General features: G+C 39.4%; 1 protein-coding gene across 6 annotated transcripts in view; it reads right to left on the bottom strand.

Moving 5' to 3' along the window:
- The window catches only part of UNC5C (unc-5 netrin receptor C), a 365,666-nt gene that overhangs the window by 78,374 nt on the left and 270,858 nt on the right, over nt 1-16,434 (bottom strand). The window contains exons 1-2 of one of the 6 annotated variants that reach the window (XM_058721865.1): nt 4,010-4,659; nt 3,381-3,524 (exon numbers count right to left, since the gene is read on the bottom strand). The exons of 4 other annotated variants lie outside the window; for them this stretch is intronic. In XM_058721865.1, the coding sequence (XP_058577848.1) occupies nt 3,381-3,524; nt 4,010-4,054 (189 nt within the window). In that variant the 5' untranslated portion in view covers nt 4,055-4,659. Of the gene's footprint in view, nt 1-3,380; nt 3,525-4,009; nt 4,660-16,434 lie in introns of those variants that run through there. One more of the 6 variants, XM_058721866.1, reaches the window with a different exon arrangement.

The raw sequence follows: 16,434 nt of genomic DNA, 5'->3' as shown, positions 1-16,434 counted from the left end.
TTCCCCGAAAATGCACTTACTTTAAAATGGAGCAAACACATATTTGGAGATGCATTTAAGCCAAAATACTTGAGGAAGAAAAGGTTTTGTACCAACCTTCAATATAATCCAAAGAGCGTATACATCATACTCAAAACTCTCCTTTTCTGTATCACTAACATCAAATCTTTGACTCATGGTTTGCTTCTGGGGAACCTGACCTAAGACATGACTGTTCAGAACTACTGGACTATTTTTTCCATGAAAATCACATCAGTTTAGCAAAAGCAATATTATGCTTACAGAATGAAAGGAGGGAGATATATCTGTATAAACTGTCCTTATGGAGGATGAACTATTTCTTGTTCCATAAATTGGTGCTGCTGCTGCTGTTTTTGTTTTTTTTCTATGCACAGGATTTTCCATAAAGCAAAACAACACTGATATTTGCCACCCTTAAACTTTTCTTTTGCATCCATGTGGATATGGATACAAGTAATCTTTAGTGGTAGAGAGTCAATAGTGTTGCCATTTTCAAAATCTTAAAGAGTATCTCCAGCACCACAAGAGGTCTGGAAATTAATCTCTAAATCTGTCAGTGGGCTTGACTTTGCACAGCTCTAAATTACATCCAACAGAGGGACTCTAAAATAATGCTCCTCTAATCCTTAGGAAAGAGACCACAATTTAAAGGGAAAAACGTTTAAAAACCAACAACAATCCTGAAATAAACATTTGAGGATGTAGATAAGAGCAACTATTTGTGGTGATATAAATTTTGAAAGGGCAAAACCCTCTTGGTATTTATACTATGGTGGTGAGAAATAGAATCAAATCCATCTAAAACAGTGGAGTTTTAAAACATGCATTTTGTTTTCACATACAGAGACCACATTCAGTCAGGGCCATGCTTGGATATATCTGATCTGAAACTCACACGCTTCTTGACTCGGATTTTCTCAAAATCTGGCCCTATGTGTGTGGTAGTTTGAGCTCACTAGAAGTGCAAGAGGGAAGGGAGCAAAATTCATATAATTATTAATTATCATTGATCATTGAAAGCAGACATTAACTTTCTAATCTAATCTTTATCTATGCCATTCTAGAGAAAGCTTTCCACTTATAAAAGGCACTGTTGGGATCCCCTGAGTTGGTCTTGGATCCCTCCTGAGAGAGAGAGAGAGAGAGAGAGAGAGAGAGCGCATGCTCTTCATGCTTTTCTTCCAAGGACCCATAATTGCTCTTTCTTTGAAAGATGGCTCTGACATTCGTGGACTCTGAAAGTGCCTAGGGATTCACAGCACCCCCCTCCCCCTCCCTGTCCCACAACCTCCACCTTAGCCATTGTCTCACAGATGTGGAAATATGCTTTGTGTCCAATTGGGGTCAGAATCTGAGCTGCTACCTTCCAGAGTTCCCCTGTGAAATTAGGCTGAAGCTGTCCCCTTGAGATGTCGCCTGCCATCTCTATACACACTTACTGGGCTTCATTTTCTCTCCTGGTGGCTCCACCCAGCTATAAGGTTCTCTCTTCTATGAATGCCCCATTAAAAAAAAAACAAAAAAACAAAAAAAAACCCTCTGCATTCAAATCTTGGTCTCATGGTTTGCTTCTGAGGATTCCAACTATTCTCACAGGAGGACCCATGACTGTTCAAAACTATGGTTTCTTCTGTTTAAATCACATCAGTTAACAACAGTGAGGTTACCCTGATCATAAGTGACATAAAGAGATCCCAAGGGATATTGCAAACTACTTGTATATTTGAAAGTTTATTACATGGAAGAAAAAGAGCAATCTGCACAGTTGACAAGATCTAAGACGACTTCTGTGATTACTGGGTAAACCAACTTTACTTGCAAATATATCACTCTGCATTTTTCTCAAGTCTCTTGCCAGTGCTGGAACAGTGAGTATGACCTGGGTTTTGATGACCCCTGAGGAACCCCAGACATACTGGAGAGGCCCCCAGGGCCCTGTGGAGGTTACTGCCTTCCTCCCCAACTCTGGATTTAACCAGAGAAGCTCTGCTTTGATCTGTTTTCCTGTTTTCCATACTGGGCTCACTTGTAATGCCTAGTTTAAAGAAACAGAGAGTTCACTCCTGATAGAAAATAGCTGTAGAAATGAAAAGGTGAGCCATGGGCTCCTCCGGCTTCCGGTACCTTGCCTACCCTCCTGTTCCCTACATTCCAGTACTCGCAGCTGCCACAATGTCCTGCTTTGAGACCACATCTCTACAGGAAGCTCAGGTCATCACCTCCGGCACTGGAATCCTCATGCTGCCCTGCACATCCCCATCTCCCACCCTGAAAAAATATCGACCCCCTATCACGCTGCTTTGCAATGCAGAAGCAAAATTCTCCAAAATTTCAAACTCTGTTTAGATTATTTTCTCTACTTTTCTCTAACTAAAACTTAGCTCTTTATGATGATTCTGTTTTGCTTTTTTTTTTTTTTTTATCCTGGAGTTCTCTCAAGTGGTGGATATTTGATTTCCTAAACCCAACACACATTGGGCCTGGGAATCAGAAAGTGCCCTCCTTGTTCTGCACTGTCTTTTCTAGACCATTCTCTCCAAACACCATTGCTTTGAATTTCATGCCATCAGATTATGTCACCCACCTTCTATATTTTTTGTGGTCATTTAAAGACCTCTGGGCTCACAGTCATTTTATGCAGCACAATTTTTCTGTCACAATTTCTAATGATTTTAATAACCACAAACACTTTCAACATTTTGGCCTCTCAATTACATGACCCTCCTTCCTGCCACAGTCTTGGTCTCTAAGACACCCACACTTATAGGCCAGAGACTTTCAATCCTGGTTTCACTGTAGAGTAATTTGGACATTCATAATATATCAATTTTACATCCAATCCGGAGAAATTAAATCTGACCCAGAGCAACTCTGATTCACTGGTCAAGACTGGTCTAACATCTGTATTTTTGAGACTCCTCAAGGGGCTGTGATTTCCTGCTAGGGTTGAGGAATACCACTCTAGAAGATTGTCTTTCAGATGAGATCCCTGGACAAGAAGCACCCAGGTCACCTGGGAGGCTGACAGAAATGCAGAATCTCAGGTCTGCCTACCCAGACTTACTGAGTCAAAATGTGCATGTGAATAAGAAATTCAAGGATTTATATGCACATTAAAGTCAGAGAACCACTGGCCAGCTCTTGTCCTTACCACTGATTATTAACTGCAAGCCTTCTAAAACTCCGATGCAGTTTCTTTTACCATATTCTCCATCTTTCTGACTTACTCCCTCTCAGACTCCTATTTTGACAAACTTTCACTGGGCCCTACAATCTATTAAATAAAGCGACCTATCTTGGCTGTCATCCCTCTCATGTTCCCTCCTCTCTCTTCACCACTTTTAAATCGAACCGTTTACCTTATCAACAATCCCTTGCATCAGGAGCTCAGCTCTCCCACCCCTCTCCTTTTCTAAGGCGTTCACTTGGCCGCTCTTCCCGACACCACGTTCACAGACTTGCAGAGGAATATGGCCGCACACAGCCACGTTGAGTGGGCTCATCTGAAATTCATGATAACAGAACTCAAATGGGCCCTTAATTCTGCCAAAAAATCGTACTATATTTTCATCATCTGTTCACTGTCCCATCCTCCTAGACAGCTATTTCACACCTTCTCCACTCTCCTTAAACACCACCTCCCTCTCTATCCTCACTTTCAGCTGATGACCACGATTTCTACTTCACTGAAAAAAGTGACAATCACGAGACAGCTTCCACAGCTCCCACTACTCACCACCCCACCCCTGTTCTGCACCCTCTCTCTTGTTACTGGGTCAGCTCTCTGTGCTCCCACCTGTCACCTCTCATTTGTACTGTTCCTTCCATTCCCTCGTGCCTGGTCAAGGGCAGGCCCCAGCAATTCTCCTCTCTGTCTCTTAAATCATTAATATTCCCTCTACAGGAGCCACCTCCATCAGCATACAGACATACACTTAGAACCCTCCCCACTCGTTTCCGCCTGGAGTCACCCCATGTCTTTGCTCACCTTACAAAACGCCTTGGAATGCTTGCTTATAATCACTCTCTTCATTTCCTGTCCTCTTCATCTCTGCTGTATCTATTCTAATGCGCATTCACCTCCACCATTTTGCAGGTACTACTCTCTTCAAAGTCACCAATTACTTTCATTTTGTTAGATATACTGGTGAGGTGACTCAGCAGCAGGTTTGACCCAACTGGTTTCTCCCTCTTCCTCACTTGCTTTCTTGGCCAGGGCACTTTTCCTGGTTTTTGTCTTATCTCACTCCATTCCTCACAGCTTCCTGGAACGAAGGTCTGTTCCCTTGTGGAGGCTCTGTCCTTGGACCTCTTCTTTTTTTCTGTCTTCTATCTATATTCACTTCCTTGGTGAGCTCATCCAGTCTCATGCAGAGGTCTTCTAAATTTATCTCCAGTCTAGACCCTGGCCTTGAACTCCAGACTCATATATCCAAATGACTTCTTTCAACTGCACTGGGTTGTCTAATAACAACCTCCTGAACTGCACTTCCAACCCTGCTCCTCCCACAGCCTTGCTCATCTTAGTTCATGTCAACTCTATCCTTCCAGTTACCTAAACAAAGCCTCAGACTTGGCCTTGACTCCTCTCTACCTCTCTCTTTGCCCACTGGAAGTCAGGGCAGTATATCAGGATCTGACCACTTCTTGTCCCCTCACCACCACCCTCTTCCAGTTCAAGCCTTCATCATTTCCTTCTTGGATTACTGCAACAATTTCCTGTCTTATCTTTGCTTTCCCTCTTGGCCATCAACATTCAATATTCAACACAATAGAGTGAATGAGCCTGAAACCTTAAGTCGATCGTGCTACACCTCATCTCCAACCCTCCAAAGGCTCCTATCTTGTTTGCTGTCAAAACCAAAGTTCTTATAAAGACCCACTAGGCCCAGCATCACCAGGACCCCTGACCCCTCTGAGATCACCTTGTTCACTTTCTCTATCTGTAGCACGCTGGCTCCTCTGCTAGTCCTCATGCATATCAGTGGTACTCCTGCTTTGGGAATTTTGAGTCTGCTGGTCAATCTGCTTGAAATCACCTTTCCCTTCCCCAGGTATCTGCATAATATGTTCCCTTCTCTTATTTAGTTCTTCAGATGTCACCCTCGCAGTGAGTCATTTCCTGGATCAACATTTTTTAAAAAATTTTTAATGTTTATTTTTGAGAGAGAGAGAGAGAGAGAGAGAGAAAGAGAGACCGAGAGATACCACAGAGAGAGATATAGTGTGAGTAGGGGTGGGGGGGAGAGGGACAGAGAGAGAAGGAGACACAGAACTTGAAGCAGGTTCCAGGCTCTGAGCTGTCAGCGCAGAGCCTGATGCAGGGCTTGAACTCAGACTGTGAGATCATGACCTGAGCCAAAGTTGGACACTTAACCGATGGAGCCACCCAGGTGCCTCTCCTGATCAACTTTTAAAACTGCAACATCTCGGGGTGCCTGGGTGGCTCAGTCAGTTGAGTGCCGACTTCGGCTCAGGTCACGATCTCACGGTCCGTGAGTTCGAGCCCCGCATCGGGCCCCTGTGCTGACCGCTCAGAGCCCGGAGCCTGTTTCAGATTCTGTGTCTCCCTCTCTCTGACCCTCCCCCATTCATGCTCTGTCTCTGTCTCAAAAATGAATAAAAACGTTAAAAAAAAAAAAAAAAAAAAAAAAAATAAAACTGCAACATCTCTCTCTGTCTATACTCCCAATCTCTCACCCTCTTTTCTTTATTTTCTCCATGGCACTTCTCACCATTTCATACAGTCTCTATTTCATGTAGCAGTTGTGTCCTCCACCAGAACTTAAGTTCCACAAATTTTGATCTGATTTTTGATCACTGTTACATTCCTGTGGCCTTAAATGATATATAGTGGGTGCTTAGTTGGTATTTGCTGAATGTATGAACAAAACTAACACATGTAGTGAGATTAAGTCTGTTAAATACAGTTTTAAATCTCTATAGAGTGGAGAAATTAATCTTAAATATATTCAATGAGTGCCATTAAATTTTTTAAGTTTATTTATTTTTATTTATTTATTTATTTAGAGAGAGAGTGTGAGCGAGAAGGGGAGGGGCAGAGGGAGAGGGAGAGAGAGAATTCCAAGCAAGCTCCACACTGTTAGTGCAGAGCCTGAAGTGGGGCTTGAACTCATGAACCATGAGATCACAGCCTGAGCCAAAATCAAGAGTTGGACACTCAACTGACTGAGCCACCCAGACACCCATAAATGAGTGTCATTTTAAACATCCCTTCTAAGTAAGTTCTGTAGGGATTAAGAACACACGTTTCTCTTTCCTAAGGTGAAATCTTAACAGAGCTGTGCTGGCCTCCAAGCGAACTCACTGGAGAAGTCCTAAGATAGAAGAAGACCTCTAGAATTACGCTAGGAGACCCCCAATGTCTCACTGTCGTTTATGAGTCTGGAAGTGTCCGGTGGCCAGTATGTTTTAACTAAAGTATCTTTGAAAGTAGCATGCTCCTCTAATCCACATTACACCTGTATGTCTGTTGCAGAATTAAAAGAGAGTGTTTGAGTAATTATTGCATACCTTCATCTAGGTGATCATAGTAAACCTGAGCCCAAAATACAACTTCCCAAGAAATTTAATTTTCAATGAACAAAGAGGTAGTAGGCACCTTGTTTTTTCTCAAATGCATTCCACAAACACTGAGTACCGATGTACTAGGCATGGTGGCAAGTGCTGGGGGATAAAGGGACAAGTCAGATAAGTGCAATGTGTGAGAATAATTCTGTTTATCATGAAAGAGGCTGTCTGAGTCAGGAAGATATATCAATTAAATCTTTACAAATATACCTTTATATTAGTAAAATATATCCTTCTCATGAAGTGTCTCCAGCCACCACCACCAGATAAAGTGACGGTCTTCATCTGCAGTAATTTCACAGGGAGCCTCCTTACATAAGCTGTATGTGAAATCCCAAGAAACAGTACAGAATCTCTGGTTGTGCTGAATTTCATTGTATTGAATAGTAATTAATTATATTGTTGCAATGCTATTTATTTGTAAGCTAATCTTGGTTAATTGGGAGTCAGCACTTGGGTCTGGCCTCTGAATTCTGTTCCTATCTTGCGCATTTCAATGTTTCTTGTTGATTTCACTCTGAGATGTGGCTTCCTCCCACCCCTCCCATTTAGCAAACCATCTGATTTATACATGGGAGAAGTCTTTCTGAGTTGGAAGTTATTTTTAGCTATGTATAAAACATTCAAGAAGAGAGAAAAATAGGTTGTAGTTCAGAAAACAATAAAAGGCTTTGCCCATAAACCATAACTTGTCTTCAGGGCTGCAGTGAGGCAAAGTAGTGTTTCTGTCCTTGTGACTCAGTAACTGCAGTCTTTTCAATAATTTGGGGCACATTTGAAGTCATCGACTCAAAGGTTTATAAAGAAATGGGAATTTATTAACAGGTAATAAAAATAGTTACAAGACAATGTTAGGATGCCCTATTTGCATATTCTGCTGTTATGTTTCGTGTTGATTAATGCCATTGTGTGCAATTGAAAATCTTACTTTAAGAAGCAGTTTCTAAAGTACCAGCTGAGAGGGTTGCTCTCAAACCAGATTGCGTGGGTTCAAAATTGAACTGTCACTTCGTGTCTCTCTTAAGTTTCTTACCTTAGATGTGCCTCAGGGTCCTCATTTACAAGATGAGGATAATCCTCGAATGCATTCCACAGGTTTATAAAGATCAAATGAGTTAACAGGGGCACTTGGGTGGCTCAGTTGGTTAGGCGTTCCACTCTGGATTTCAGCCCAGGTCATGATCCCATGGTTCACGAGATCCAGCCCATGTCAGGCTCTGTGCTGACAACATGGGGAGCCTGCTTGGAATTATCTCTCTCCCCCTCCATACCCCTCCCCTGCTTGCGCGTCCGCACATGCTCGCTCGCTTTCTCTCAAAATAAATAAATAAACTTAAAAAATGAGTTAATTACACAAATTACATAGTGTCTGATGTACGGTAAATTCTTAAGTTATTATTAATATCAATTAAGGATATACTTAAAGGAGATAGGACAAAACTCAAACTTCTCTAAAATAACAGCAGAGAAATGGTGTAAATTTAAAAACAAAAAAGAAAATATCTTCATGTCTGAATTCCTTTAGCTTTTTCTGACATTTTCTTTTTTATTGAGACAAAGTCAACTTACCATTAGATTACATCTCTTTAAGACTGTACTAGAAATATATAAATGATTAAGTATTAAATTGGCCAATCTAGTTTGTACGCTAAACCTAAATACATATTTCCATTTAAACCTTGTGAATCCATAACTCTAGAGATGTCATTAGCATGCATGTGCTTTAGAGAAAGTATAACATGGCATTTTAATCAGTCTGTGCAACTAGTATTTTCTAATTCTTTTAGATTAAAAGCAAATCATCACACTACATTAATGTTTTAAAGGTATAACAAGAACAGATTTTTGATAAAAGAAATTTTACCAAGATTAATTTGAGAAATACCCATTACTGTACTTAGTAATAAGGTATAAATCACAGGCAATTTATATATTACTTTTACCTAGACCCAGACCATCCACATGTTTATAGTTTTGGCTTTTCCTTTAAGTTTCCCAATGCTGTTTCCCTGCTACTTCAAGTTAGTCATCATCACTCATTCTTTTTTTTTAACGTTCAAAATGTTTGTCATTTGTTTTTAAGCCACAGCAACAGCTCAATATAGTACACGATATACAGAGAAAAGACAAAGAATAGTTTAACATCGGCTTTATGAAATTAAGTGGCTCCAGATAGACAACTAGGTTGGTTTCAAGTTTTTGTCTTAAATATTAATATTCTAAAAAAGTAAACTGATTCTTACAGAGTCTAAGGAAATAAATGATTTTTTTAGGCAAATGTTTATTTTATATGAACAATTTGGCCCTCGCAACGTGAAAAGAATTTCCACACATGTCGACTTAATGAAATAGGCTTTTTTGGCAACACTCTTATTTTTTCTCAGTACCCCATGATATCCATTCTATCCTCTCTTTTTAGTGATAAGATACGTTCTTGTTTTTGCTATCTGGACCTGTAAAGCCCCCAAATTTGAGTATGCGCTGAGAAATTCCAAGGTACCTATTTGTGTGTGTGTGTGTGTGTGTGTGTGTGTGTGTGTGTGAGACGTGATGAACGGAAACACCCGAGTTACTCCAGGATCTGGGCCCGGGTTGGCCTCTCACTGGTGCTCTACAGGGAAACAGTGTGATCACAGAAAAGAGCCATCAGACCTAACCTCTCTATCATCGCTACCCTGCTCACTCTTCTGGGACCAAACACAGGTTCACTTTCAAAGCTAACACTGGGACTGGATGTAGTTTGATTTCAGGGGCATCAGGAAAGCATCCCTGCTCTCAAAAGATGCAGCCCAAAGTTTTGGCAGTGTCTTGAAATGTCTTTAGGAAAGCTAGTTTGTAATCCCACCATTAGAAGGTTCTCTTTACATGCAAATGACCTGAGAAATAACACCTTGATCTAAACCATATAAAGTATTACAAAACTTGGCATATAAACCAAAGGAAAACTCTTTTCAGTTAGGATAAAGAAGAGTTTGAAGGCACGTGGATTTCAAAATGGAATTCAAGTAACCAGCAATATGCAAAATTTTCTATGGGGGTACACAAACAAAAACATGTTTAAGGGGATCTGTGTTTGTATCTTTTTTTAAAAAAAGTTTATTTGAGAGAGAGGGTGGGGGAGAGGGAGAGGGGGGAGAGGGGCAGAGAAAAGGGAGAGAGAGAGAGAGAGAGAGAGAATCCCAAGTAGGCTCTGCACTGTCAGTGCAGAGCCCAATGTGGGGCTGGAACTCATGGACTATGAGATCATCACCTGAGCAGAAACCAAGAGTTGGACATATAACCAACTCAGCCACCCAAGCGGACCTGTATTTGTATCTTTAACTTCCATATGCACTCCGTCCTGATACTCATTGTGCTAAAAACTTGTCTCCTGCTTTTCAAACAGAAGCCATCTCTTGCATCACAATCTTACCTGATACATTGTTTGGGGTGTCAAAGCCTCCAGGGTGGCACAAGTTAGGTGCAAACTAGTTGGGAAGATTAGTGTGGTATTTGAGAGAGTAAGGGACTAAAATCACAGGGTAACAAATCCATTTGCAAATGAGGTAATCGCAATTCTTGGCATTCATCAAAATTGAAGGAAGGAGGACCTAATATGCCAGCTAATGGGTCACTGAACCTAATAGCTGATAGTAGAACACTATCTGATTTAGTGTCTTTACTAGTTTAAAAGACTTTTACAAATTAAGATTCAAGTTTAATAAACAAAAGGAACATCTGGTACAAAACGAAAGATACTTTAAAATATTTTTAACGTGCACATTTTTACCCAACTGCATTCCATCAAATTCCATCCTAATGACACATTCTATGTGCACGCATCCATATGCCGTGACTCACCTGTGTTAAACCTAACTGAACACGCTGGGGTTTATTATTTTTTTAGGCAACATGGTCTGTGGCAAGGATGTTGAACAAAGTGAGATAGTTCTGTAAAGAGCAATCTTCATATTGTGAGATCTTGTTCAACATTCAACCAAGAAAAGAGAAACAAAAATAAGGTCATCTTACTTTAGGGAAAAATGTTAGCAAACAGGAAAACATGCAAGTTTCCCAGAAGGCATCTGTATCACTTGCAAGACTATTCCCAACTCTGCCTTGCTGAATCCTGTGTTCAGAAGTGGCACTCAGTGGTCACTTTTTCCACCTCTTTGACTTTTCGAGGCCCTAGGTCATCAACATATTACTCAATATTTTTGTGATCTTCCTTAATTTAAGCAGATGTCTTCCTTCCTTCCTTCCTTCCTTCCTTCCTTCCTTCCTTCCTTCCTTCCTTCCTTCCTTCCTTCCTTTTTTAATAGGCCGAATAGGCCCAAAGATAGGAACTCCTCTCAAAGCTCTTCCTTTTTTTTATCAGGTCACCCACAAACATGCACATGTCTTCAGTCCATCCTGAAAACAAACCAACAATGAAATTACTCTAGGACATACCTGCTTTTCCCAGCTATTCTTCCACATTCTCTTTCCCTTTGTGGCTAAACTGTCTTCAGCTCTTCATCTGCCCGCCGGCCCTTCACTTTGGTGCTGTCTGGATTCATGCTTAGCGCCCCAACTGCATTTTCAGAGGCAACCAGCAGCCCCTCTAACTTCCCAGTCCGACAGCACTCTTTCCCTCTGCTACTTTCATGCCACGTAATTATCTGTTCTTTCTCAAACCTCTTTCCCGGGTCCCTTTATTTCATCCACTATGTTTCACATAGTCCTCCGCAGGGTTCTCTCTTTCATTTTCCTCCTTTTAATTTTATGGTAGTGGTCCTCAACTTTGTGCATCAGAATCACCCGGGGAGGTTTTAAGATCTGCTTGCGTCTGGGCCCCACCTGCAGAGATTCTGACTGAATTGGGCTTATGAGGGGCCCAGGCATTGGTGTTTCTCCGAGCTCCTCAGGTGATGTTAATGTGCAGCCAGGTTTGCAAACAACTGGCCTATATATACACTGGTGATCTCATTCATTCTCATGGCTGTTCATTCAAAAATCAATCCCTTCAATCCCAGTTTTTGGTAAGCTCCATTCATATTTTCAATGGCTTTCTTGATAACTCCATCTGAATGCTCAACAAATATGAAAAACAAAACATGTGCTGAATTGATCTCAGTATCACCTCACATCATCTATAAGCTTGGTCCTTCTGGTTTTCTTTTCAAATATGGAGCCATTATCCTCTCAATCCTAAACTCGAAGCTTACAGTAATCCTCATAGCTTTCTTCAAAACCATTCTATGAAGTTATGGACGTTACCTAAAATGGTTTTCAAACCTGGCCCCTCTTCTATGTCCCTAAGTTTAAGTACTGTGATGTTATTTTAATTCCAACAATTCTTACTAAAAGGTTAATCTTAAAAATAATAGCTTCATTTAAAATGTTCTCCACTGTGTCATTGTTTCCAGGTTAAAATCCAAACTTGATATGAAATCTTTTACAAGCTGGCCTCAATTACTGCTCTAGCTTCACCTTCATCACTTAGTACCACTCTCTAGGCATACTGAACTTCCTAAAGGTTCCTTAGCATGTGAGCGTCATTAACGTGGCCACTCACTGTATTTTCTGTCACTCTACCCAGAATGCTTTTCTCCTCCTTTTCTGCTGAGAGAACTTTACTCATTCTTCAATATTCACCTCAGAAGACACTTTCATTCTGAAGCCCTTTTTGTCTGTCTTCCTTTAGTGTGCACCTGTAGCAATCTTTTCAAACCATCTATCATACTGTACTGTAATAATCTGTGTAAAGTTTGTGCCTGGGAGTTCTTGAGAGCACGATTACTCATGTGTATATGATATCTCCAATACTGATCAATACTGATACATTTTGAACATCTCTGAATATATATGTTTACTTTTGTGTTCAGAGTATCTATTATAGTACCCTAGCAGAGATGCTCAAAATGTATTTATTGTTTATCCAGTGAATATTTGTTGAGTATCTACTATGTGACCTCACTATTTCTGATACCTGGGATGCATCAATAAACCAAAAAGACAAAGTCTACCCTCCAAGTGATTCTCAAGAAAGAATACAATATATGAACAAATAAATACACTGGATAGTTTCAGTGGTCCTTAGGGCTGGGAAAAAAGAAAAGAAAAGAAAAGAAAAGAAAAGAAAAGAAAAGAAAAGAAAAGAAAAGAAAAGAAAAGAAAAGAAAAGAAAAGAAAAGAGTGCTATACAGTGCTTTAGATTAAGAGTCAGAAAACATTTTCTGTGAAGGAACATGTACTAAGTATTTTAGGCTCTGTGGGCCAAGGTCTCTAAACTGTTGGCATAGACAATATGTAAATGAGCATGTAAATAAAACCTTTATTTACAAAAACAGATGGTGGGCTGTATTTGGCCTGCAGGCTATAGTTTGCTGACTCTTTCATTTTAGATGATAGGGAAGGCTTCTCGGTAGAGCCAACTCAGCATTAGAACATGAATTTCTAGAAACAGCCAGTCATCCTGAGCCAGTGTTCCAGGTATACAGAAGAGCAATTATAAAAGTCATTGTTTGTGAAGCAGAAATAAAGCCTTCATGACTGAAGTGTGGTGAAAAAAAGAAAGAATGAATACATGAACAGAGGCAAGAATGTGTGCCCATATAGAAAGTAAAATTACTACTGTCAGTGGCAAATTTTTGTAAGGAAGAAGTCCCTTAATTGAGTTATGTAGCCACATTCAGAGAGATGTAACAAAGACATGACTGCACAGGAAAATAAAAGTCAGTAGGATCTACTGAAAATTAGCTATTCATTGAGTATCCATCAAATAGCAACAATGCACTGAGGATTATTGCAGGTGCTAGAAATTAGACAAAATGTGGAATAATTATGACTATTAAAGTTTAAGATGATCACAGTGTTGGATTCTATTGATTCTTAGCAATGCATATACATATTTGATTTCTAGAAGCATAAATATGACTTTGAAGTACTGAGAAGTACTGCTTGTAACAGAACTGAGAGCAGTGCTTTGATAAAACAAACAAACAAACAAACAAACAAAAAAAGTGACCTGAGAACATATATAGAGAGAGAAGATACCAATTAATTCTATTTTAGGAAAATATTTTGGAAGAAAATTTTGGAAAAAAATTCTGTCACCAAATGAAATATGTTTAAAAATCATTGAGATATTCTAACAAAATGGACCAGAAGTTTGTTCAATTTCTCTTTTGCATTCTAAAATTTTCATTTTTTTGTGAAGTGTGTGTAGATAATAATAACAAATAGCACAAATCAACATGCTTATTCTACCTTTGGAAAATTGATGAGAATGATGTAACACTTTTTAAATAAATGACTTTTCCCCAAAAGAAATCTTTGGATATTTTGGATATTTTGGACATCTTTTGGACATTTGGATATTTTGAGATTAGCTCATGAAAATCAATAGAATAGGCCTACACATAATTTGTGTCATTTTAATGAACTAAATTTCCAAAACATAGCCAATAAAACTTGTTTTTGTTACAGGAAAAGATACGGACTTGGGAATTGCCAGACTTGGTTCTGTAGCCAGGCCCTCCCACTTGCCAAGCTTGCAGCCTTGTGAGGCTGGAAGCTCCCAGAAGCACGATCCTCACATGTACAGAGGGAAGGACCTTCCTCCCAGGGCTGTGGGAGGATTTAATGAGATATGGAAGGGAAAGCACCTGGAATTGGGAGGTAGTCATAAATTTAATTTAATTGCTTCTTCATTGAGTTTACCCCAAACAGAACTATATCTCTATAAATGTTTTTTAAATGTTGATGATTCAGTGTTCAATTCTCTATTAAGAAGGACATATCTTTAGGGGCATCCGGGTGGCTCAATTGGTTAAGTGTCCAACTTTGGCTCAGGTCATGATTTTGCAGTTTGTGGGTTTAAGCCACACATCGGGCTCTGTGCTGACAGCTCAGAGCGTGGAGTCTGCTTTGGATTCTGTGTCTCCTTCTCTGTCTGCCCCTCCTCTGCTCAGGCTCTGTCTCTCTCTCTGTCTCTCAAAAATAAATAAACATTATTTTTTTTTAAAAGGAGGACATATCTTCATATTCATAATACTAATCAGAAAAAAAAAAAAAAACTAAGAGAAATCTTTCAATCTTCCACTGCATAGGGCTATTGATATTGGTTTATGAGTCTTCATTACTAAAACTCTCCCACTGAGGAAAGTTTCCCCTTATTTACAGCCTCAATCCTGCCTAGTGTATGTACCAGAAGAGAGGCCATATTTCTAGCCCTCCTATATGAGAACTGGTTCCCAGCTCTTCTAGAGAGGATAAAATGTTTAGAAATCCCTCGAACAGTTAGATCTTTCAGTTCTATTGATGCCTTCGGTCTGGTAGAGAATTCTCAAAACCCTGACATGATTTTATTAATGAATATGAGTGATTCCCAATTTGATTATAAGTTTCAGGACTGGAGAATATTGACCCCATATTGTGTGTTCCCAGAAAAGATGTATAAAACTGTCATCCCTTCCTGTGTGTGGTGTGATTTAAGAATCAACTTTTTTTTATGGCTCCTAGATGCACGGTTTTATAGCTTTACTGTTACTGATGTTTTATAAAATTCAGAACTATTGGCTATATAAGTGCTGTGAGGGGGTAAAAAAAAAAAAAAGGTTTTGCAGCAAAACATGGGGATCATTTTTCAATGGCTCAGGCTTCTACAACCTTTTTTGAACAGCCATTTAAGCATTCAACAACCTCATGTTTCAAATCTCCCCCCTAAAAACTTTATTCTTCAGTTTAAATTTAAGTTTTGATTTATCATCAGCAAAGACAGAAAAGTGGATTAACATTCCCAACAGATTGATAACTCATAATTAAATATGGGATAAATTATAATCTCTAGTTTAATCTGGACTTCCCATACTCATTTCCCCACCTTTATTCACTCCCCTTATTTATCTTTCTAAATAAGCAGCATAAAAGCTAAGCTACCCAAGACAGGTCCCCAAACTTCTAATGTTAAGAGTATACAAAGTGGGGGAGTCACTTACATAAAATAATTATTTTCCAAACATTATTTATCTTTGGTAATTTTTTTTTCATGGTTTACTACTAAAACTGTGTAAAATGTAACCACGTTCATATTTTACTATTAAAAAATAAAACACAAATATTTGGGCGAAATGATGTAATAAAAACAAATCAACAGCCGTGTCCTCCTCCCTGTTGCCTTGTCCCTTCCACACCCCTGGGCAAAGAGAACGTATCCCAGGATGATGCACACATCAGGGGCTTTTTAGGAAGGCCTGGCACTAACTAGTATTAGCAATTGCAACGATATCCAAATAGATTAAATGTTTTCTTTTAGTGGTTCCTGTGTTTTGTTTAAGCAAATCAGTGCCACAGTAAGAAAAAAAAAATTACAATCTAAATTCCATTCTTAGTTTCCAACCATTTTTAAAAGAACAATCGTGACAACATATTTGAAATCACAGTAGTAGAGACCTTATCACAACTATGTTGATGTTTTACCTTTAGATAATAAAAGTACACAGTTCGATATTATTAAACATTAGGAACGTGAGCCATATTCGCTAGAGTGTATACACTTTACATTCTGAACTAAACAAAAGGCTTTATGTAAAAGCATACCTAGAATATGCTTTGACTACCTTCAGGAAGACTAATGGATTGGTTTCATATGTCTCTTCTTCATACTGCCAGAATCAACACAAGGGTAGAGGCATTGCTTGCAATAGAAATAGTTTGGCTACAACTCCATCTCTGTAAAACCATGCCAAGTATGGAGCCCAAACGCCAGTAGAACAACAATAGAAGCAAAGGAAATTTTTCCATTCATCAGAAAGCTGCAAAGTTAAGGTACATGGAGACAAATAAGCAGAAATTATAACA

The sequence above is a fragment of the Neofelis nebulosa genome, chromosome 3 (genome assembly GCF_028018385.1).
Source record: "Neofelis nebulosa isolate mNeoNeb1 chromosome 3, mNeoNeb1.pri, whole genome shotgun sequence".
Lineage (NCBI taxonomy): Eukaryota > Metazoa > Chordata > Mammalia > Carnivora > Felidae > Neofelis > Neofelis nebulosa.
This window is presented reverse-complemented; position numbering and strand designations above follow the sequence as displayed.